The 23,353-nt window shown below is 68.1% G+C and overlaps 1 protein-coding gene across 2 annotated transcripts in view; it reads left to right on the plus strand.

Annotated features, from left to right (window-relative positions):
- Positions 1-23,353, plus strand: part of INPP5A (inositol polyphosphate-5-phosphatase A) — a 100,203-nt gene that overhangs the window by 49,180 nt on the left and 27,670 nt on the right. For both annotated transcript variants that reach the window (XM_036222838.1, XM_016157550.2), the window contains exons 5-8: positions 9,611-9,674; positions 12,832-12,935; positions 16,808-16,860; positions 18,079-18,198. In XM_036222838.1, coding sequence (XP_036078731.1) covers positions 9,611-9,674; positions 12,832-12,935; positions 16,808-16,860; positions 18,079-18,198 — 341 coding nt within the window. The remainder of the gene's footprint in view (positions 1-9,610; positions 9,675-12,831; positions 12,936-16,807; positions 16,861-18,078; positions 18,199-23,353) is intronic.

A 23,353-nucleotide genomic window follows, 5' to 3' on the forward strand; every position in this document is an offset into this window, starting at 1 on the left:
GCAGGCCCTGGCGGCTGTCTGCTTGCTGGGAGGATCGGGGGGTCGCCGGGGGGGTCCCCGCCAGCCCCTGCTGGCCCAGCTCGGGCGGCCACAGCTCACACTTACCCTTTGAAAGCTTCCAAAGGCAGATCCCAGGTTTAAGTGTCACTGGCCCCAGTTTTCAAGAAAACGACCTGAGAGACTCACGTTTTTCCCGGGAAATAACGGCCCGTGGCCGGCCTTTTCCGCTCGGCTTTCTGTTTTCGGGGCCGTCGTGCAGGGCCCTGCACCGTGGCCGTGGGCACTGCTGGGCGCGGGAAGGACAGCGAGTGGCTCTGTCCACTGCAGGCCGGCTCAGCCCTCAGAGGTTACGTGGTAACGACTGGCGTGATTGATTTCACGGCCCAGCAGGAACAATGAAATTCTCCATTGCCGTGCACAGCGGCCTTGCTGTGAAGGGCGGCCAGAGAGTGGCTTAATGCAGGATCGGGGGAGAACGCGGTGCTCCCCGGCGGGCCGGGGTCTGCGGGGCCGCCCTGCGGTCGGGCTGCTTTCCGCGGCTCCTGCAGTGACACCGTGCTGTGTGTGTCTGCACCTCGCCACCGCGACCGCTCTCCTCGGGCGCCTCCCGTTTGCCAGGATCGTCCTGGAGCGCTGACCGCGGGGAAGCAGAGACATCAAGGCCGCGCCGCGGGGGCCCCCAGCACGCAGCCTCGGCCGCCTGCCCCCCGTTCCCGGGCTCCCTCAGGCTCGCCGCCCCATCTTCATGAGGGCGCAGGGGCTGGGCCTCTGGGAGCCCCTGTGTACACCAAAGCCACAACCCCGAGGGACACCCCAGGGGCAGCCGGCCGCGGTCCGCCCGAGCCTCTTCCTTGAAGGCAGCATGCCATGTCACCAACGTGACAGGGAGGAGGAGCCTGGCACGCTCTGGGCCCGGCGGCTGGGTCCGCGTCCGGACGGCTGCCGCCTGCGCCGGCACCCTGGGGCCGGTGGCACGGGGGGCTCTGACCTCGACCCGCGCCTCGACCTGTCCCCGATCTGCCCCGCCCTCGTGACACACGCTTTGCACGCAGCGGCCCCTGCTTCACGAGGACCAGCCCTGTCCCCTGCGCCGTCCCGCCTCGGCGTCCGCGCCGAGGCCCGTGGCAGTCACAGCCGCCACCCTCCCCGCCCTCACGGCCCCCGGCGCACATGCCCTCCCCAGCCCTCTGGGCTCTGCACGCGACCCTGCCTGTTCTCCAGCCCCCCACCCGCTGGGCCCCGGGGCTGAGGGGCGGAGTCGGGGGGCAGAGTCACGGGTGCTGCCGTGCATCCGCCCCGCCCCGCAGCGAGCTCGAGCCTGTGCCCCTGGGCTTCGCGACTTGGCGTCCCTGCTGGCCTCCGTCCCTGCTGGCCTCCGTGGAGGTCCCGTCACGCGCGCACACCCCGACACGGGCGTTTCCTGGGCTGGTGTCCCCACCAGCAAACGCATGCGGCAGCGTCCCCCGCCGGTGGAGCTGCCTCTCGCCCCCGGGCCCGCCCAGCTCCTGGTGCTGTGGACGCAGACCTCGCTTCCCACTTCCTGAGGGACAGGGCGGACTTGCGGGGGGCTGGGGGGGGGCCTTGCTCTGCGCGCTCCATGGCGCCTGGCCTGTGTCCAGGCCCCTGGCAGGGAGTGGCCGTTCCCAGCAGGGCTGTTAGGGACTCGGCCTCATTAGACAGGCAAGGACGGCCAGTCCCGCCCTCGGGACGGTGGACGGTGGTGTGGTGTGGCCTTTCCCCGTGTGGCCCTTCCTGCACCTGCCTCTCTCGGGCTGGGGCCGTGGGGGGCGGTGCTTGTGGTCGGGCAGGCCCCTCCCTGGGGAGGCGACACAGGCGCTGGACCCCGAGGCCCTCCCTCTGCGTTGGGAGTGGGAAGCCTTCTTGGCCAGTGGCCTCTGGCCGCTCCCTTGTCACTCTAGTGCCAGCCAGGGACACCTGCGAAGCTGTCCTCCGTTGGCGTCCCCACAAATGGCATCACCTGGTTGCTGCTCGTTGGCGCAGGAGGGAGCAGAGTGGCCTGGGGAACAGGTACCTTGATCACCTCCTGCTGTCACCGGCGGGGAAACTGAGGCAGAGGGGCTCAGGAGCTTCCCCGGGGTCTCCCACTGGGAAGAGGCAGGCGCAGCCTGGAGCTGGGCGTCCGAGCCGCTGCTCAGGGCGCCCTCTCGGGGGAGGCGGGGCCCAGCAGGGACACAGCGGGTGACGGACGGGGTCCAGCGTGTTGCTTCAAAGGCCGATCGAGGAGGTGCAGGGTTCTGAGGCCATGGGGCCGCCGGCTGGAGGCTGGGGTTTAGTAGCGCCCCACCTCAGTGGCTTCTTCGGCAGACTCTGCCCTCGTGGTGTCTGGCAGGCCTTCTCGCAGGAAGCCTTGGATGACATGAGCCCCTTTTACAAATGGGGACTGTTTTTCCTGAGGTATTTGCTCAGATCCTGTAGCTAGAAGCTGCAGAGCCGATGGCGGAATTATGGCTGCCCCGTGGAGAGGCCAACGGGCAGGGCGGGGGGCAGGGCTGGAAGTCGTGTTCGAAGAGATGGCGAATGACAGTTTTCCAGCGTGCGGGAGACCTCGGCACACCAGCTCAGAGATGCCAGCGAGCCCCCCCGGCACGAGGAAGGCCCACCCCGGAGGGGTCACGGCGAAAGGGAGCAAGGCCAGAGACGGGAGGACACCGACTGCTGCCGTGGGGAGAGGAAGAGCCCCTTGGGCGGGCAGCGCTCACGCCGGCATGACAGCTCCCTGCCCGGCAGAAGCAGTGACTGCCAGAGGGCACAGGGCCCTCCGAGTCCCAAAAGGAAGCCGCCCCCGGATGGCTCTGTGTCCTGCAAAGTCCCCTTCAAGAAGGCAGGTGAAACAGACATTTCCATTCCAATGGAACCAAGGAGAAGCCGTCTCCTGCAGACCCACGCCAGGCGGCGTGCACTGGCGGTGTTCCCGCGGACAGAGCAGGGCCCGGCGGGGAGTCAGGGGCTGCAGGGAGGCGGCGCCGTGAGGTGTGGGTGCGGGCAGACGGGGTGCGTCCCGGTCCAGAGGGAGAGTCGCAGATCTGGGGTTTAGAATGACAGAATGACACTCGCCTGGCCAACCGCGTTCGGGCGGCCGGGGCCAGTGGGCTCGGTGTCCAGGGCTTCGCCGCGTCGAGCAGGGACGCGCGTGGGCTGGGGGTGTGTGTGGGGGTGCTGCTGGGCCACCTTTCTGGGTAAAGGACAGCGCACTCATTTCAGACAGAGTGGATGGCAGCTGCCCAATATGATTGAAATTTAAAATCAATTAAACCTTCCGGTACGTTTTCCGGGCCCCCCGCCTTCCTGTCGGCCGAGCTGCTTTGTAAACGGCTTCTGCTCAGCATTGCCATCGCACAAAGTGCATTTTCCTGTGATCATCCTCTGCCCGTAATGCACGCAACCCGCTTCTCCAGGACGTTTGTAGAAATGAAATGGTAATTGAAAAGCTAATGATTTTTGGAGACAAAAGATGAAAGTCAGAGCTGTTTTAATTATGATGCAAACTCTTCGCGTAATTTAATTGGCATAAAAGTTTATTGATTTACTTTTGTAATCGTTTAGATATGGAAAATATGACTTAACTTCATAATTCAAACTAGTTCTTATTTTAAGATTGGTATTTTTCTTTGTTCATTATTGAAACTTTCAGTTTGCAAAGTGTGTATTTGTCCAAAAGAGCAGCCACGCTGCCAAGGAATCGCACTCTGAGAAGAAGACCCCTGGGTGACACCGACGGGAATGGCTTGGGGCCCTCGCGCGGGACCTCCGGGTCTGCATGTTTCCTCCTGCTGCCGCAGTGGGTGGCGGCGCCCGGCGCGAGCTCCGCGGCGTGGGCTGCGCAGCCCTGCCGCCCCCGCCCCGTGCGAAGCAGGCCGGGGCCGCTGCCGTCCTCCCCCCACGGCGTCCGGCGTTGGCTCCGAAGTGCGTTCCGTCAGGCGAAGGCCAGTAGGGCGCCCTCCCGAGACGGGAGGCCCGAGAGAGCCGCGGACCCGCCACGCGGCCGTGCGGGTGGGCGGCTGAGCCCGGGCCCCCAGGGGAAAGGCGGCAGGTGCCGTGGGCGTGTGTCCTGCGCCGCGGCCGCCAGCCCCTCCCGGCCCCTGCACGCTTCCCCCAGCTTTAGCCGGAGCCGCCGCCCCATCCCGACGGCCGGCGCGGAGAGCGCGGCTTCTGGCTCGCCAGTCTCCTGGGTCGACCGTTAGGGTGTGGCTGCCCCACGCCGCCCGGCACCGCCAGCCTCCGGCTCGTGCGGCCCAGGCTCAGGCCCCACGCACTCGGCATGACAGCCAAACAGGCCCTCTGCCCCTCCCTCCTCCAGCCCGCCGCTAAGACGCCTGAGGCGCTCCCCGCCCCTGCTTCTGGCCTCTTGGGTCCCCGCCGGCCGCCCCGCGTCCCCGCCGACCGCCCCGCGTCCCCGCCGCCCGCCCCGCGTCCCCGCCGCCCGCCCCGCGTCCCCGCCGACCCTCCGCGTCCCCGCCGCCCGCCCCGCGCCCCCGCCGCCCGCCCCGCGTCCCCGCCGCCCGCCCCGCGTCCCCGCCGCCCGCCCCGCGTCCCCGCCGCCCGCCCCGCGTCCCGCAGACCTCCCGCGTCCCCGCCGAAGCCAGCGTCCCCGCCGCCCGCAACGCGTCACCCGCCGCCCGCCCCGCGTCCCCGCCGCACCGCGCCCGCGTCCGCGCCGCACCGCCCCGCTCGACCTCCGCGTACACCCCGCCAGGACCGCCCGGCGTCCCGCCGCCGACCCGCGTCCCCGCAGGCCCGCCCCGCGGTTACCCCGCCGCCCGCCCCGCCGACCCTACGCGTCCCGCCGCCCGCCGCGGTCCCCGCCGCCCGCCCCGCGTCACCCGCCGCCCGCCCCGACGCCCCCGCCGCCCGCCCCCGCCGACCCTCCGCGTTCACCCGCCGACCGCCCCGCAGTCCCCGCCGCCCGCCCGCGCGTCCCCGCGCCCGGACACCCGACGTCCCGCCGGGCCGCCCCGGTCCCGCGACCCTCCGCGTCCCCGCCGCCCGCCCCGCGTCCCCGCCGCCCGCCCCGCGTCCCCCCCGACCCTCCGCGTCCCCGCCGCCCGCCCCGCGTCCCCGCCGATCATCCGCGTCCATTGACCATTGCACGACCACACCGCCCTGTGTCCTCGGCCCTGCGCTTCCTCTGGCTCAGCGGGTGAGCCCTGCGTCGCGGGAATCAGAGGCCGCCCCATGCAGACTCGCCCTGTTCCATCTGCGCCCGGGCTGCAGACCCGCACGTCCCGCCACCTTCCGGTGTCCCCCCGCGGTGGCTCACGGCCGTCTCGGCCTCAGCTTGCCCCGCTGGGAGCCCCCGGTGCACGGCCCCCGGCCCCGGCCGGCGGGCCTGGCACACACTGTGGCCTCGTCCGGGGTGTGTCCCTGCTCACAGCTGTCAGCCGCCGCGTCCCATGGACACAGCCCACGGGCAGAAGCTGGCCCTGTGTGCGAGGTCCGCCGACGTCCGATGCTCCTGGCCGCCTCGCTCTCGGGCCGCGTCCTCGGCGAGCCCTCGGGACACCCCGCAGCGCGGCTCGGAGCCGGTCCCGGACCCCCCCGCCCCGGGCCGGGGACAGAGCGAGGCCCCCCGCAGCCCACTTTGCCGTCGGCCCTCACGGTGCAGGCCCTTCCCAGGCCTGCCGACCGCGAGGCCACGTCTCCGCGTCGCGGCGGCTCCGGCCGGTGCCGCGAGGCGTTTGCAGGCGCATTAATCTACGGGATTTATTGTAGCCCCACGGGACGTTAAGTGGCTGTTGCCTGGAGTGTTTTCCCTTCCTGTCACGATGACTTGTGCTCTGGCCGGCCTTGTGCTGGCTTTCTAATTGGGGACACTACATCCGGGGCCGTGACAGGTGCGGCACCCCGCGGGCGGCCCGCCGGCCGCCACGGCGCGCGCTTTATAAAGTGCTCTTCGGCCCAGGAGCAGAACAGCATTAGCTGGTGAGCAGAGGAAGACCGGGGACGGCCAATTTAATTAACTTTCCATGTCGGCTGTGGGCGGGGGGCAAAATGGAATTACACACGCGTCGCGAGCAGGCGGGCCGCGGAGCGGGGCCTGGCCGTGCGGCAGACGGGCGCTGCCGTCCAGCCCGGGAGCTGACGCTGGGAGCCAGGACTTGGTAAAGGGGTCGGCTCTCGTTTTAGACGGTGACTCCGCTGCGTGGAGAGAGGGGCGGCCTTCGTGGCTGCGGCGTGCGAGGGGCAGCCTCGCCCACACGCCGCCCTTGGCGACGGCGCCGCGCCCCGCAGGACCGGCCTCCCGTGCGTTTATCACAGGGAGAGCTCGTGACGGCGACACCGGTTTAAACAGAAGCTTCGTTTCAGTCGTTGCTCTTTATAACCTGACGAAGCTTAGATCTACCACTCAGTCTGGTGGACTGCGTCAAACCCGGGGCTCACTCTCGTGACGTGGTTGTCCCCCCATTGTTAAAAAGTGTGTTGCTTTTCACAGCCGAGTTTCGCAGCTCCTCGCGAGGGGCAGCCCGGGCGCTCAGCGAGTCGCTCTGTGGCCGCTGCCTCGCCTGCCTCTCCGTGAACCAGCGCTCGTTAAACTGCCCAAGTGCTGTGCCGGGGGCTCGGGTGCCCAGGCCGTCCAGGCCCTCGCGCCCCCCACCCCCGGGGAAGCAGCGGGCGGCAGGAAGGGAACGAGGGTGGTGGAGCGGCACGGGGTGCTTTCCCTGTCGCTGGACCTGGCGGGGGCGTTCCCGCCCCAGGGCCGAGGGCCGAGGCCTGCGGAGGCGCGGCCGGATGGGGCGGGGCACGGTGTGTGCTTTGGCCGGCGGCCCGGCGGGGAGACGGTGAGTCACCGGGCGTGTGGTGTGTTTGCAGATGGATGTGGCGGAGGTGTTCCTGATGGGGTTCCTCCCCACAGCCCTGCCTGGCCATCCCTGGGGCCACCGTCAGGCAGGGGCTCGTCCCCACGCACCCACACAGCCACTCTCGGCCCCTGTGGCCGTCTCTGCTCGGCTGTGCTCGCGGGGCAGGCTGGCTGCGATCGCAGCCGAAACCAGACGCAGCCCCTGTGAGCTGAGCAGGCTGCGGCAAGGCCCAGGCCTGGCTCGAGCGGCTGTGACACCCGGTTCCCACCAGGCCCCTGGCTCGGCCACATAGGCACCGATTCCTGCAATGCCACCGCCTGCCCCAGACCGCCCCCTGCCACGTTCTGCCTCCCCACGGAGCGTGAGCTGCCGAGCGGCCCGGCCCTGTGAGTGAGCGCTGGGGCTTCCGGGGCCGCCACGCCGCACGGCCGTCCCACCGCGGGTCGGGGCGAGCGCCTGCCCCACGGCTGAGCTTCCGGCCGGCACACGGCCCTCAGCGGAGGCTCCCAGCGCCCAGCGCCCTCGGGCGAACAAATACGTAAGGACTGCTGTAATCGTTCCTAGCAAGACAGGCAAGGAGTCCGTGTTCTCAGGCGCGTCAAGCGCTCTGCTGACAGCCGCGGTCAGAAGGCCGGTGTTGTCTTTCAGACTCCGTCGCGCCCCGTGACAAATGGGGGCCGAGCTGTGTTGACACAGTAGGTTAAACATTGCGCAAGTTAGCCGGGCTTTGCCGTTCAGCGTTCTCTGGAGCTGATTGTGGATGTTTTGGCACCGGGAGGCACGGTTTCCGTGCCTGCGCCGGCCATTCGTTTCCCATTTATTTGTCGTGGACGTCATGATACCGAGTCGGCTGTGTCGCGTCCGGTGCGGCACTGGTTTAAACGTTGGCAGCTGTTTACTGAGCAGCAGTGTTCCCAGGGCGGGCTCTGGAAGGGCCGCCGGGCCTGCCGCGTGCGGCCCGGGCCTCGGCCGGCCTTGGCTGCCCGACGGCGACGGGGCGCTGCGCACCAGCCGCGGCCACGCTGCCGGCCACGCGAGCGGGAGCCGCCGCCTACGCCGGGCTTCCGGCTCCGCCTGTCACGTGGCCCCGGGGCCCCGAGGGTGTCACGCCGTGCGCCCGGGAGGCGATGCGCCGCCTGCCGCTCACGGCACCGCGCTGGGCGTCGCCAGCTGCTCGTAGGTCTTCGGCGTTCTCGTCACGAGAAGCAGAGTGGGGGCTGTGAGGGTGACGGGTGCTAACCACTCTGAGTGTGGTGCCCGCTTCACAGTACGCGCAAATACCGAATTACTGCTTCGTGTACCTCGAGTGTGTACAGCGCGATATGTCAGCTGGGTGTCAGTGATGCTGGGGAAAAAGAAATCCTGTAGCGATATTTCCATTCTGCGGAAACTAGACCCGAAGGAGTTCCAGGCTTGGCGGAGGGCTGAGTGGGCGGAGCCTGGGCTTGGGGTCAGGTGCAGACGTGCCCTGAGGGCAGGCCCTGTCGCTGTGGCCTGGGCCTGCCTGCGAGAGGCAGAGGCACTCTGTCCCGTGGAAGCCACGCTCACCAGCAGGCCCCCTTGCATCTCTCAGGAGGCTCCTTCTGTCCCCCCAGAAGGCGCCATCTCGTGTCAGCCGGCCTGAGCGGCTTGCGTTTGGGTGGTGGTCAGGAGACAGGGCGGGGAGGCCCGGCAAGGTGGCCTGTGGCTTTATCAGCACTCAGAAATGTGTTCACAGGTACAGAGTGTGTGGGGCCCGGTTGGCGATGGAAGGCGGCTTCCGCCCCGCTGTGCCCCTCCAATGTGGACAGGAGAGCGGAGGTCAAGCCCCGGCGGGACCCCCGTGTCCAGGGGCAGTGCACTCACGTATGCACATGTGTACGACTCTGTATGCACATGGTTACACACACATATACACATACCCGCACATCTGTACAGACACCCACGCATGCACATCGCATAGGTACACACATGCATACACATCTATGCACACACCCACATATGCAGATGCGCACACATATACATGTGCACACATGCATATACACACAGGCGCATGTATGTGCGCGTGTGCATATACACGCATGTGCATGTAGACACATGCACATACTCGAGTGCATGCATGTACATTGACTTATATGGACATGCGCGCACACATGCACACATACACACTCTCAGACACACGTGCACACACGTGCATGCATGTGTGCATGCATACTGTTGTATACTCACCACACGTGCAAACACACACACGTGAAAATATCTCCAGGTGTGAATTTCAGATTGACAGGTGACCGCTGGCACCGCGTGTCCCCGGCCGCGCCCCCCGCCCTGCCCCTGCGTGTGCCCCGCTGAGTGGGGGCAGCAGGCCTCGCCCCTGGCGGCCTCCCGGCTGCTGCTCGGTTAGTCCGTGGTGGGCAGGCTGCTGGCCTGGGTGGTGGCGGTGCCATTCCGTCCCGAGGACGAAGAGGCGAAGAGGGCGGGGAGGGCCAGGCAGAGGAGAGCCAGTGTGGGGGGCCCGCGAGAGCCTCGCAGGGGTCGGCAGTGTGCGGCCCTCGCGACGTCTCACGCGGCCACACCCGGCCCTCTGGGCCTCGCGGGCCTCCAGCGGGACCAGGGATGCCTGTGCCCGTCGGAGCTCCGCTGGGCGTGGGCTCCTGGGCTCGAGCCCCCGAGTCGGGGGCTGGAGCTTGCCGTGGCCACGGCTCGGCTCCTGGCGATGGCTTCGGTTCCCGCGGCTCGGCCGTCGCCCCGCTGACGCGCGCCCCGCTTCCCCGGACCCCGCCGCGTCTCACGCGCTCTCCTTCTCTCGGCAGGCGCTGGGGAGCTTCTACTTCCTTCACGAGTCCTTGAAGAACATCTACCAGTTTGACTTCAGAGGTGAGTGAGGCTCCACGCCGCCACGCGCCGGGCTCCCCACCCCCGCCGGGCGGCGTCCGTGCGAGGGGACTGGCGGGGTCCGGGCTCGAGGCACTTACTGGCCGTCCTGAGGGGGGGGCCGCGCGTGGAAACCTGGCTTCCTGGCGTCCCCCCGAAGTCGCGGCAGCCGCCCCCTCAGCGCCCATCGGCCCGGACAGAGCCAGCGGGCGCGAACCGGTGGGGACGGGCCGCGCTCAGCAGCCCCACAGGCCCCGGCATCCAGGTGACACCCAGGCTGTTTCCTCAGCGCCGGGCAGGACGCTTCGCAAGCGCGCACGGACCGCGCGCCCAGACAGACCGGCCGCAGTGCGGCGGCGGCGGCTCACTGCGCTTCGGGACACCGCGGACGCCACCGCAGACGCCGGCCGGTCGTCGGCGCAGAAGGAGAAGGGGTGTCTCGGGCGCCGCGAGGCCGAACCGCACACCCGTAAATAGTGATGCGTGGGCCGAAGGAGAAATCTCGAGGAATTTTTGTATTTTGAACTAAATGAAAATGAAAGTACAACTTACCAAAAACTTTAAGATGTAGCAAAAACGGTGATTTCGTAGTAGCAAATTCATACGTTAGAAAAAAAGTAAGATATAAAATCAGCAATCTCAGCGTCTGCCTTAGGAAACTAGAAAAAGAGCCATTTAAATCCAAAGTAAGCATAAGGAAAGAAATGCTGAAAACTGGAGCATAATGCAATGAAGTTGAAAATAGAGCTCAGTAGAGAAAATCAATGAAACCACGAGTTCTTTGAAAAGATCAATAAAATTGATAAACATCTGGCCAGGCAAACCAAACAAAAAGATGAAGAGGACAAATTCCTAACGTTAGAAGCGAGAGTGGAGCCGGGACCCCTTCCTGCGGATGTCAGGGGTGGCGAAGGTGGAGCATGGGCAAGTCTGTGCCTACAATTCCTTCAAAGATACGATCTGCCAAATCTCACGCGAGGAAGACTATATAGCTGAAAAGGCCTTCACCTACTGAGGGAATTTAATCAGTAACTAATAACCTTCTGAAAAAGAAAGCGTCAGGCCCCGATGGGCGCACGGGTGAATCCTACTGAGTATTCAAGAAAGAAGTCCCACAGTTCTCCGCAGCCTCTCCCAGAAAACAGAAGCACGGGGCGCTCATCCCGTGAGGCCAGCGCCGGACTGAAGCCAGGGAAGACGTTCTGGGAACGGAAAACAACAGACCCGTGTCTCCCGTGAACGTAAAATACAAAACCTCTGAACATGACATCAATGACTAGAATCCAACAGCGTGTGAGAAAAAATTGTCCACCACAGCCACATGGGTTCATTGCAGGTATACAAGGCCGACCCAACATTGAAAATCGGTCCCTGCACCCCATCACGTCAACAGGCTGACGAAGGGGCACATGGTCATCTCAACAGATGCAGAAAAGGCAATTTGACAAAATCCAACACTCGTTCATGCCGAAAACTTTCAGTGGACGAGTACCGGACGAGGACGCCCTCACCTTGGTGAAGCTACGGATGCTGCAGCTGGCGAAAGGCTTCGTGGCGGGAAGCGGCTGCGGCCCCCGCGACCAGGGCTGCGGCGGGGGCGCCCGGGTCCGCGGCGGGGGCGTCCGGGTCCACGCGGGGGTGCCCCCGTCGAGCCGTCAGCGCCACGCTGGGCGTCTCGGCTCGCGCCGTGAGGCAGGGCAGTGAGGTGAAGGGGCGCCCACGAGCCGGAGGGAAGAAGTTGTCTTAGCCTCAGGCTACGCAATTACCTGTGTCGAAAACCCCAAGGAGTCAACAGCGGAAACGTAGACCAGCTAGCGAGGCCGGGGACGCAGGTTCGTGTGCAGCCGTCGGTGGCTTTCCTGCGTGCCAGCAATGAGCGAGGAATTTGAAATTAAAAACACAGTACCATAACGTACGCTCAGGCAGAAACGCACTTGGGATTAAGTCTAACAAAATGTATACGAGGTCAGTGAGGGAAACTACAAAACTCTGGTGAAAGAGACGAAGATCCGAGTGAATGTAGGCCACGCTCATGGACGGAAGAGTCGGTAGCGTCGAGATGTCCGTCCTTCCTGACGATCCGTAGGTCCAAGGTGACCCCGCTCAGAACCCCAGCAAGCTCCGTCCCGGGGGCGTCCGTCCTGGGGCGTGTGTCGTGTCTGTGACAGGCGGGCCCCTCTGCGACGCCCCGTGGCCACGGCTGCGGGCCTGGCGCTGGGGCGGCACTGTGCCTCGTGGAGACGGGCGTGGCGGGCGGGGTCCCGGCCGGTGGCGCCAGAGCCCGTGCCTCCTGCCCGGCCTCCCTCTGACGGGCCTTCCGAGGTGACGGCGATCGGCAGAGGGGCCTCGCAGGCCAGCTGCAGAGCCGGACGCACGACCTCCCCTCGGCGCGTCGGCACCGTGGTCTGGGGGAGACCGGGGCGCAGTGGCTTGTCACGTGCTGTGCGCGCTGTGTCCCCCGAGGCGCTGGGAAGGCCCCACGCGCAGCCCCTCAGGTCCCCCTCCTCTAGTGGAGCGGCTGGCGCGCGGTCCCCAGACGTGGCTCTGCCGTCACACGCCGGCGGGTCCGTGGGCGGATGGCTCTCCAGAGGCCACAGAGCCGTGCGGCTCGGGGGACAGCGTGACCCTGAGGCACTCTGACAGCACTCGCGCCACGGAGGCCCCCAGGAATGTCCTGAGAGCCCAGGAGCACCCCCCCCCGTGTCACGTGCTCCTGGCCCCAGAGCAGGGGGACGTGTGACGGGGTCTGGCCGCGGTCGGCAGCCGTGTGGGCTGGGGTGACCCTGCGCTGGTCTCGGCAGGCCCAGGTGCTGACCAGGCACCTTAGGCGTCACCTCGCGGACGGCCCGCAGCCCCCGAGGTTCCCTCGTGGGGGTGGGGACCCTGTCCTGGGGAGAGGCAGCCCCAGGGCCCGCGAGAGGGCCCTCTGGGGCGTCCGCTGGTGAGGGGACCACCGGCGCTGGCAGCGCGTGGCCAGGGTCCCCTCTGTGCACGTCACGCAGCGACTCTTCCTCGGGCGGGAGCCGTGCAGGCGGGACGCGGGGAGGGGCCCCGCAGCCCTTCCGCGCGTGGCAGTCTCTCCACGGCCGCGGGACGAGCCTCCAGCGTCCCCACGAGCACAGGCCTGCGGCCACTCACCGCGCTGCCTGCTCTTTTCCAGCTAAGAAGTACAAGAAGGTCACGGGCAAGGAGATCTACTCGGACACGCTGGAGAGCACACCCATGCTGGAGAAGGAGAAGTTCCCGCAGGACTACTTCCCCGAGGTGGGGGCCGGGCTGGGCCGCCAGGCCGCCGCGGAGCGGCTGGAGCAGGCGCTCCGTCCCGGGGGCGTGGCGAGTCCCTGGCTGTTTCCAGGGACAGGCGCACTGGTGGCCCCGCACACGGGCTGCGCCCCGGCCCGCGCGGCTATGGGGTGGCGGGCGGACTGTGAGCTCGGCTGCTTCGTGCCCGGGGTGCCCAGGGGGCCTCTGGCCGGCGTCTCGCAGAGGAGGCCGCAGGGCACAGCCGGGGAGCGGCTCAGCGGGGAGCCCGGCGCTCGCGTCCGGCTGCGGGGGGCGGGGGGCGGGGAGGCGGGTCCCCGGCTCGTGGCGCTCGGAGGACGTGGCGTTTCCGTGGCTCTCGCTGTCGGCTTCTTTGCGCATCGGACACGTGATTTGGACTCCGGGACGAGTCAGCAATGTCAGAACCAGCACTCGCGGGGTTTCCTGGCCCTTTGTGATCCACGTGGGGCCCCAGGGCTGGCCACCCCGTCCCATGCTGTCTGCCGAACCACAGCCGCACGGGAGGGGCGTCTTCCCCCCGCTGCCCCGTGGCTGGCGGAGTTGGAGCCCCGGGCGGCCGCCCCCCGCGGTCACGTGCCGCGCAGCTTGCCTGCCGTGCCGGAGTCGCGCTCGGCCACAGGAAGGCTTGCTCCCTGGTCCCTTCTGCTCAGCAGACGCCCGCCTGGGCTCAGAGCCGGTGCTCGGCAAGGTCACAACTTTATTAGCTGGCTTTATGACCCGAGCCGGAGCGAAGGAGCTGTGGCCCCGGGAAGGATGGGCACCTCCGTCACGCCGGGGTGCGGCTTCCCATCCATTGTCCCCGACCGAGGACCCGATGTCAGGGGGCCGGCCTCCCGTCCCGGCTGCCCTTGGCTCTCCTCTGGAGCTTGGAGGGGGCGATGCCCGGAAAGCTCTGGAAGCTCCAGCTCCCACCCCGCACGAGCGCAGCCGTGTCTGAACGCTGGTGGTCCTCCGGGTGATGGCGTGTGGCGTCCTGTGCTGCGGCGGCAGGGGCTGAGCAGTCGGTGTCAGAGCCCAGTTATGGCCGAGCACCGGCCCCTGCCCACCCAGGTCCACCCCGGCTCACCCGCCAGCCACGGGGCAGGGACCCAGGGCCAGCAGTGGAGGGCCGGGCGCCTTCACAGAGATAGCAAGCCTCCGGCCTGCGGGGGTCGTGGCCCCCCACGGCTGCACCCCAGCGCCCACCCGTGAGAAGCCCCCAGCACTGCTGGCCGTGCCCGATGGGGCCGGAAACCTGGCCTCGGCCCAGCTCTTCCTTCCTCGTTTGGGTCCAGTCCCAGCCCAGCAAGGCCAGCGGCCCACCCAGCGCTGAGGCAGGGGTCCCCCTGCGGCGAGGAGGGCAGGCCCGGCGGCGTGGCCGCAAGTCTGGGGCTGGGCAGCTGGGCCGGGCTGGTGAGCCTGCGAGGGCAGGGGACAGTGCAGGGCGCGGGCCGCTGGCCACGGCCCCAGGGCCGGCATGGGGCGACTTCCCCTTTAACTGCCGCTTTCAGGGCTCGAGCTGTTGCCAGTGGCCCCGATGGTGGGGGCCACCTGGACTCAGCCCTCCCTCCCTGGACACCCCGCACACTCAGCCCTGCGGGCCATACACACCCAGTGACCCAGAGTGTGGCCCTCGTCACCCCAGGAGCTCACAGGGACCCCAGGGTCCCGCACCCTCTCACCACTCATTGGTGACCCCAGAATTTTGGTCCTCTCACTGCACCTTCATTCTCAAAGACGGGGTCACCAGAGGCGGCCGGCGTCTGCTGGCTGTGAGCAATGGTGCTCCCTGAAGAAGAGGCTTCAGGTCCTTTGGGGGGGCTGAGGTGACATGTGCCCCACATGGTTGGGGGCGACAGGGTGACGTGTGGGACGGGGCGGGGGGACGGGGGGACGGCCCCCACAGAGGAGCGAGGTTCCTCGGGACACGGGGCCCCCGGCGGGCTCGCTGCCCCGGGCCCGGCATGCGGGGCGGCGCCTCCCCCCACCGCCCGTGTGTGGGGCCAGGCCTGGCGCCCCCTCCCTGCTCTCCCGTCACACAGGGCAGACACCCGGCGTGGGGGGGACTTGGCCCCCGGCCCGCTGCCTGTGGCCGGTGCACTGTCCCCTGAGGTGGCCTCGCGGGACAGTGAGGGGCCACCTCCCTGCACTGGGCCCCAGCCCCAGCTGGCGGTCAGCAGACCTGGCCCCGGGGGCACCGCCGCATGCGCAGGCAGAGGGGACAGGCCTCGGGCTGGAGTCGGGACGTCGCTGGGGCGAGGTGACGGCCCTCGTCAGCAGTGGTCTCGGGGTCAGTCCGCGTGACTCCAGGGCGTGAGGCTCTGCCAGGGCACGGAGGGCCCAGCGGTCACGTGGCGCGTCCCTGGCGCCCGGCGCCCTCACGTCTTCAGCAGCAGGCGGCCAGGCCAGGCCAGGCGGGCCCCGCGCCCCGCCCCGGCTGCAGCCCCCCGCCCCCGGGCCCCGCGCCCCTGGGCCCCTCTCCCGCCTCGGCAGGCCCTTCAGCTTTATGCGAACTCGTGGTGGAGGGAATTAGTTGAAGACAGATTTCCCTTTCCTTCATTGCCGTCACTTAAGGATAATCTAAATGTAATTACCATGATGGAGGCAATCCCAAATAATTACGGCCCAGTGCATAGAAAACTAACAAAACTTTCTCTGCTGATTTATGGTCGCTTTTGGCTCAGCATGGGTTTCAAATGCTGCCTCTGGGAGCAGCACTCCAGATAATGTGAGACCATTTTTAAAAAGCAGATTTGTGTAGTCGATCAGGGCCGAGACATTTTTTTCCTCTCGCCTGTAGTGAGGAATTGGTTGTTCCCATAGATCACAGGACTGCCCCAGACGCTTATGAAAGATGAATTAATTTCGCTAATGCTCCAGCGCAGGCCTTTCCTGGGGAAGGCTGTGCGGGGACCCTCCCCACGGCCCCCCGTCCTCGGCGGTGATTTATGCTGTCTCTCAGTAGATGAAGCCGCCGGCGTTTGCCATCCATCTGCTGGCTAAAGGAACCCTGTTACAGGGGTCCGAGCAGAGACTCCATCCCGCAGGGGGCGGCGGGGCGGCCCCAGCCCGCGCGACGTGGCTTTTCCATGGCGACAGCCTCTGAGAGCCGGGGCGGCCAGCCCTGCCACACTGTGCCCTCCACCGTGGCCTGGCGTCCTCGACAGCGTTTCAGAAGGTGGACAGTGGTCAGGAAGCCTAGACGAGGAATGCAGTGGACTGACCTGGCGTTCGCGCACACGCATGCACACGCATGCACACGCATGCACACGCGCACACGCCACAGCTGCTCCGGGAAGCTTCCGGGACCCGCCTGCAGGCTGGGGGCGGGGCAAGAGCACCGTGGGCGGCCTGCATCCTGTCGGCCCTGCCCTCTGAACCCGTGAGCCTCGGGGAGGCTTCCCCGGAGGCTCCCCCGTTTCCCGTGGTGGCGGCTGCCGCACGGGCCGGCCTGGGGGCTGAGCGCGCGCATCCAGCGGGGCGGTCAGTGCGGATAACAGGAGTGAACCAGGTGTGGTCAGCACTATGACTGCAGGATTCACCTAGAATGTAGCCAAGACAGACAGCGTTGGGGTGGCGGTGACCTTCAGGGTGACCTTGAAGAGTAGTGCTCTGGGCAGAGGGCCGATCCGGAGGACGCCGCCTCGAGGGCCGGTGGCCGCGGGAGCCGCCGCATGCCTGCGTGTGGGCGTCGCGCGTGAAGTCCCGTGCCCGGGGCGGGGGGGGGGGGGTGAGCAGGCGGCGCGCGGGGCCGGGCCGGGGCTGGGGCGCCCCCCCCCGTGGGCGGCGCCCGCGTGTCCCGGGTCGGCAGGCACCGCGCGCCGGCGTCTCCCTCCTTTGCAGCTCCTCACCTGTGTGGCCTGTGTGTTCTTCAGTGCAAGTGGTCGCGGAAGGGCTTCGTGCGCACGCGGTGGAGCGTCGGGGACTGGTAGGTGTGCCGCGCCCCCCGCTCCGTCTGTCCGCGCGTCCCCTCGGCTTGTCGCGCAGGGGCGGGCGGGCCCCCCAAGGCCGTGTGTCCTGAACCCCGCACGTGACCCTTCCTGGTCTCGGTGACGCCGTGCGACGCGGAGCGGCCGGGCGTCGCAGGCCCAGGGCCCCTGCCCCGCCCCCGGCGGCCCCCCTCGGTGGGCCCAGCGCCCCCCGCTGCCTGAAGGCGGCGCAGCAGCGCGCCCCTCGGCCCCTCGGCCCGGCCGCCCTGCGGCACCTGCTTCCCCGCCCCGCCCCGCCCCGCCCCGCCCCGCCCCGCCTCCACAGCGAGGACTGTGGCCCGTCCCTGTCATCGGGGGACAGGGCGCTGGCGACAGGCTCTGCAGCCCGTGCCCTGACCCAAGCCTGGACTGCCCGTCAGGCCGCCAGAGCCAGCAGTGCCCCAGCCGGGGGGGCGGGGGCTGTAGAGCTGCTGGGCCCTGAGCCGCGGGGCCCCCGGCGTTCGGCTGTCCTGGAGCCTGGCCAGAGCTTGTGGTCTTATCCAGGGAACTTCAAGCCACCGCTGCTGGCCCTGCCAGGGTCACACAGCGCGGGCCCTGTGAAGGGCGCTCAGGGTCACCTGAGGCTGCGAGACTGGCCGGTCCCTCCCCTCTGCTGCCTGGTCAGCGGCGTCCCACTGGGCTCGGGGTCCGCGTGTTCCTGCCCTGTGGATGACGCGCGCTGACCCACCCTCCGCCCTCAGGGGCCTCTCAAGGCGGGCAGGCTGACCGCACGGCCTCCCGGCCTCACCACAGCCCTGTGGACATGGAGGCCGCCGGGCGTCCTGTGGGGCGGTGGGCGCCGCACGCACGAGGCCTCAGCCGGCGTCCGCCCAGCCCCTGCTGGCCTGGAGCCCGAGGCCTCCGCCACCTTCTGGTCTGGCCGGCCACCTGCGGAAAGTCCCTGTGGCCGGGCGTCCGTCCCGGTCTCTAACAGGAAGGTCCGGTTGGCCAGAGTGACCGGCTGCCATTGCAGCGATGCTCGAGGATGGCGCTCGGGCCCCGCGTGTCCCTGAGCGTGTGGGGCCTGTGCTCTGTGTCAGCCCAGGGCTGCCGCGGACAGGGGCGCGGGCGCAGGTGGCCCCGCTGCTGGCGACCCCGGAAACCCGGGCCGGAGCAGCGCGGGCGCCGGGCCCCGCGGCTTGCGCCCCTGTCGCCGAGCGCTCTTCCTGTCTCTGCAGCGCCTTCGACCTGGTGAACATCCACCTTTTCCATGACGCGTCCAACCTGGTCGCCTGGGAGACCAGCCCCTCGGTGTACGCGGGGATCCGGCACAAGGCCCTGGGCTACGTGCTCGACAGGTAGGTGCCGCGCCCCCCCGCCCCGCACCCCCGGGAGCCTCGTTCCCCGAGACGCTCTTCCTCGTGGGTCTTTTTCTATTTGCCAAAACCGAAAGTCGGCGCTGTCAGCCGAGGCGCCGGCGGCCCCCTCACCCAGGCGGAGTGCGGCGGGCGACCCCACGTCCGTGGTGCGGGAGTGGCGAGGGGGCTCGCCCGGGGTGGCGGCAGGACAGACGGACGACGGCCGCAGCGTCCGGGGCCTGAGCCTCACGGCACGGCCGCGCCCCTGGGCCCCCCGGCTGAGGCGGAGACGCTGTGGCTCTGGGCCCCTCCGGCGCCGGGCGCCTCCCAGCTCCGCCCCTCAGGCCCGCCTCCTGGCCCTGCTGCCAGGCAGGTCGTGGGCCTGTGGCTGTGGCAGTGAACAGCCCCAGCGGCCTTCACAGCGAGGGGGACCCCCCCCCAAGACCAGGCCACCCTCCCGTCAACGCTGCCCGCCCCTCACGCCCCACTCAGACCTGTTGGGTCTAGGAGGCAACGGGGGGGGGGCGGGTTACGCCGGGGTGGTTACGCGGTGGCTGTGGCTGGCTTCTCGGAGGGCCGCCAAGCTAGCGGGTTTCGGGCAGAGCCACCACCCCCGGGGCGGGGAGCGGGGGCCTTGCTAGGTCACTGCTGTGTGCAGGTCGGCTGCGCGAGCCTCGCTGGGGCCTCTCACGGAGCCTGGGGCTGAGATGGACCCGCGAGCAGTCGTCTCGGTGACCGCGGGCGGCTCGTCAGTGGGGTGCGGCCCCAAACGGCCGTGCCTCCGTGGCCGCCTGAAAGCCACCTTGGGCTCCCGCCGCCCCCCTGCGGCTCCGCGTTCCCATGAACCCTGCAGGCCACACAAAGCGGGCTGTGGGAGCGTCAGGGCCGGCCACCCTGTCGTCCGGGCTGCTAACCTTTTGGCAGCCACCAGCAGACTGCATTCTGCTCCGCTGGCGGGGAGCACAATGCCGCACTGGCCCTCTGAATGGACACCGCCACCAACGGTGTCCCAGTCACGCTTCGGGAGCTGCCGGGCGCACTGTCTGTGGGCGTGGACACGGGAGGCCAGGGCCTCCTGGCCGGAGCCCGCCTCTCCGGGCCTAATCCCCACGCCGAGCCCCAGGGGCCACGCTGCCCCCGCGTGCGGGGTCTGACCCCCGGAGAGGCGGCACGTCAGCCTCAGGGCCGTCCCCCAGAGCTGCGGTGGGAAGCCCATGTTAGAGCCGAGAGGCACTCGGGGCCGTTGGCAACTTTTCCATACGTGCATCTATTCCGGAATTAAAAGCTTGTTCAGAAAACGGAGAGGCGGGCTCTCTGTGTGAGGTGTGCAAGGCCTTCAGAGGGTTTGCCCTGCAGCAGCCGAGGCGGCCGCACGCAGAAAGGCGTGTGCGGCGTTAACCGCTGCAGTCCGTGGGCTCCTTGGAATCTTTATTGCAAATAACAATTTTGTATTTTTTGTGTAGCTTACAACGTTTTTGTTTTTAATCTCTTATAAAGAGGCAAACCCTAGTTAATGAAGAGCCTCAGGCTCAGACGCGCAGAAGTGAACCGCCCGGGGCCCTCGCGAGGGGGCCGCTGCGGCTTCGTGTCGTGCCCGGTGTGGGGATGGGCCGGCCGGCCGCACGGTTAAGCTCCGTGGGGAGCTTTTCGGATTAGACCCGGAGTGGAGGCCTCGGCAGCCACAGGCCCCCCGCAGCGCCGCCGCCCGGGCTTCCTGCAGCCTCTCGGGCTCTCGGCAACGGGGTTTTTCCCCCCCAAGTGACAGGGCTCCTCTGTCCCCCCCTTGAGAGGTGGCCTGGCCTTGTTCAACAGAAACATTTTTACATTACAACTGTGAAATCTTGGCATAAAGCACCCCTTTGTCCCCCCCCATTATTTTCTCACATTACAGTCCATTGTCACCACGCTGAAGTTAATTTGATCAACATTGGGACATTTAACTTTTATGTCCGGTCAAAAGAGCTGTTTCACGCTCGTTTGGGGCATTCAGAGGGGCCGGGGCTGGGAACAAGGCCGGGCAATTAGTTTCCCAGGGGGAGGCGGGCGGTGCGGGCCACAGCGCCCTTTGTCATCCCCGGGCGGTCATCAGTCAGCTGTCAGCCGCTCAAAGGCCCTCCCATCTGAACGCGTCCCCTCGGCCGTTCCCAGAACTCGCCTCGCTGCTCTGCGAGCGAAGAAAGGCCGCCGGCCTGCGGGCCGTCCCCGCGGGCGGCCGGGCTGGCCACTCGGCTCCCCGCGGCCGGCCGCCCGCCAGCCCGCCCACCCGCGCGGAAGCAGGCCGCACACACGGCCCCGGAGGCCTGGGTGGCATCGTCGCGTCCGACTGGAGCCCAGCGCAAGGGACCCCAGCCGGCGCCCGCCGCCCCTCCGCCCGGGGGCCCCCCACTGTGTTCCCGGGGCGTCAGGCAGCACCGTGCCTGTCTGGGGCGTGTGGAGTCAGAGACAGTCCCAGCAAAACGAGCACCTTGCCCCTTCCCGAGGTCTCAGACACCTGGCATTTCGTGGCATTGAAAACTGATTCAGATGTCCAGAAAACACAGAAAACGGCCATAGCCACGCGCCCCCCGCCGAGCCCTGTCCCAGCACGTTCTCCCGGGTTCGTCTCGTGTCCGTCTGTCCTGACGTGGAAACGGACACCGCCGGTGCCGGACCCTGCGCCCCGCCCCGCCCCCACTCCATGAGCCGCCTCGCCTCCTGGCGGCGCACGCTCCTGGCCGGCCGTCGCCGTGCTGGGACCCGCCGGTGGCCCGTCCGTCCGTCCGGTCTGGTCCCGCCCCTGGCCCAGCGCGGGGGCAGCTCCGCCCGCCCGGCCCCCCAGCAGCTCCCTCCCCCATGCTGGGGCAGCGTGTCCTCGGGGTGCCGCCAGTCAGGACCTTGCGGGAGCCACATCCCCGACCCGCCCGCACCCGTGCCCCCCCGTCTGGGGAACACAGAGTGGCTCGCGTCTCCCCAAAACCAGTGAGCCGAGCGCCGGCCCTGCAGGCCCCCAGGCCCCCTCAGCCGAGTGAGGCTCCGGCCCCTCACCCAGCCGCGTGCGGACCGAGCAGCCGAGGGGCCAGAGGGGCCGGGGCACGCGGCAGCCGAGCGGGTCCGAGGGGTCGTTTTCCGCGCGGAAGCGGCGTAGTTAAGGTGCCGCCGTCGGGAGAGCAGATGGAAGGGGCGGCTGTGGCCGGACGCTCGGCGAGGGCCCGAGCCGTGCCCAGTGGGAGGGTCGTCAGCGGGCGTGGACGCTGGAAGGTGGACCACGATCGAGAGGGTGCGGCGGGGCGACCGGGGCCCGGCCCCCCGCTCCCCCTGCTTGGGGAGCAGCCACGCGGGCTGGGGACCTTCGCAGGGCACAGGTGGGGGCCGAGGCCCCAGCCAGAGCCGCCTCAGCCGCCGGGCTCCCCACGGCAGCGCAGACCTGGAGGCTGAGGTCTGAGGCTGGGGTGCGGGCCGCCTCCCAGCTCCCGGACGGCCAGCCTCGCGCGGTGGCCGCACGCGCCGGGGAGCCCTGTGGTGTCCGTGCAGCAGGTCGGGGCCCCCCGCACGGCTGCGCGGGGCAAGGCTGCCACACAGGGCGTGAGGAGGCGACGCGGTGCCCAGCACAGCCTCGGGCCGCGCGTGTCCGAGGCAGAGGCAGAGGCAGGAGGTGGCCGCTCAGAGGGGAGCCGTCCGCGCGGAGACGCTCGCCGGAACGGGGATCCGTGAGGAGCTCCGCCCGCCCGCTGCCCTCCGTGCCCCGAGGGGGCCGCGGCCGCAGGCCTGTGACTGCTCCAGGCCGAGGCCGCTCAGGGGCCAGAGGGGCCGTGTGCCACCGTGACGGGGAGCCCGCGGCTGGGCACGGGCTGCGGCAGGCAGGGGGCATGGCGGACGCCGCTCGGCCGGCCTGGCTGGAGGGCTGTGTCCTGGCCCCTCGCAGTGCCCCTCGTGAGTGCGCCGCGCCGGCTGGTCAGCGAGCCGGTCGCTGAGGGCCCTCGGCGCGCCGGTCGTGGGGACTCCGCCGGACACCCCAAAGGGTGGCCGTGCTGACCCCGTGCGGCCCCGGCCGTGCCGCAGACTCCCTTCCTGCGTCTCTGCCCCAGGCATGCTGGGGATGGGCAGCCCCTCGTGCCAGCCGACAGCAGGACGGGGCGACTGTCCCCCTGGGGCCAGCCCCACCCGGCCAGAGCGCACACCAGCTTCTCTGTCTCTGGTGACAGTAAATGGGTCCATTTCCTTAGAGCAGCTAAAGTAAACGTATCGTACCCCATTCAGCTGGCTGTTTCAAGGTGAAGGAAAATTTTCAGGAATTCTAGAATATTCTGCGGTGTTGCAGTAATTGCCGTTTCTGATATTTCGAGCTGTCCGACAGAGAATGGGTCTCTGTCAGATCCGAGGAACAGAAACTGGCGTCAGTCGACTTCTGATTAAACACAAACCCCCTGTGCTCAGGAGTCAAAAAGCAGAAAAGCAGCAGAGCTGGCCTCGAATCGGGGGGCCGAGCACGCGGCCTCTCGCGGCCTCTCGGGGTCAGGGCCCGGGGGTGGCCCCTGCGGCTGGGCTGCTCGCGGCCTCCGCCCGGGACTCCCTGTGGGACACGGCCTCGCTCGCCCGACGCCTGCTCCGCAGCTTCCGGCCTCGGTGTGTCCATGGCCCCGTCCTCGCCAGGCGGGCCTCTGTGACATGGCAAGTGTCACCGTGGTTTGTCACATAATGAAATCACCTGTCAAAACAGAAAGACACTTCGTTTTCAAGGTCCAAAAAATTGATTTTTATGGCTGTTCTTGTAATTCCCTTTTTGAATTAGGCATCCGATATTGATGTGGGCCTACTTTTTAATCATAATAGCTCCTGACAAGGTAATTAATTTTCAAACAACTCTTTTTTCCTCCTGGTCCAAATGGCACTCTATTGAAATTAAAAGTGAGAGCCACGAGGCCGCAGGCCCGGCACTCAGGCGATTGCCTCGGCCATGACAGGCCCCTGCCCCCCACCCCCCACCCCCCACTCCCCCCCCCCCAGCTCCCCACCCCCGCTGCCATTGTCGTTAACGGGCTCGGGCTTCCTGTGAGGAGCAGGCGTGGACCGGGGCAGAGTCGAGGCCTTTAATGACAGTGTTCCAAGGTCCTGGGCGGGGGCAGGGGGGCGGGGATGGCTCACTCCCCCACACCACAGGCCTGCCCGTCCCTGTCAC

Source organism: Rousettus aegyptiacus, unplaced genomic scaffold (genome assembly GCF_014176215.1).
Source record: "Rousettus aegyptiacus isolate mRouAeg1 unplaced genomic scaffold, mRouAeg1.p scaffold_m13_p_6, whole genome shotgun sequence".
NCBI lineage: Eukaryota > Metazoa > Chordata > Mammalia > Chiroptera > Pteropodidae > Rousettus > Rousettus aegyptiacus.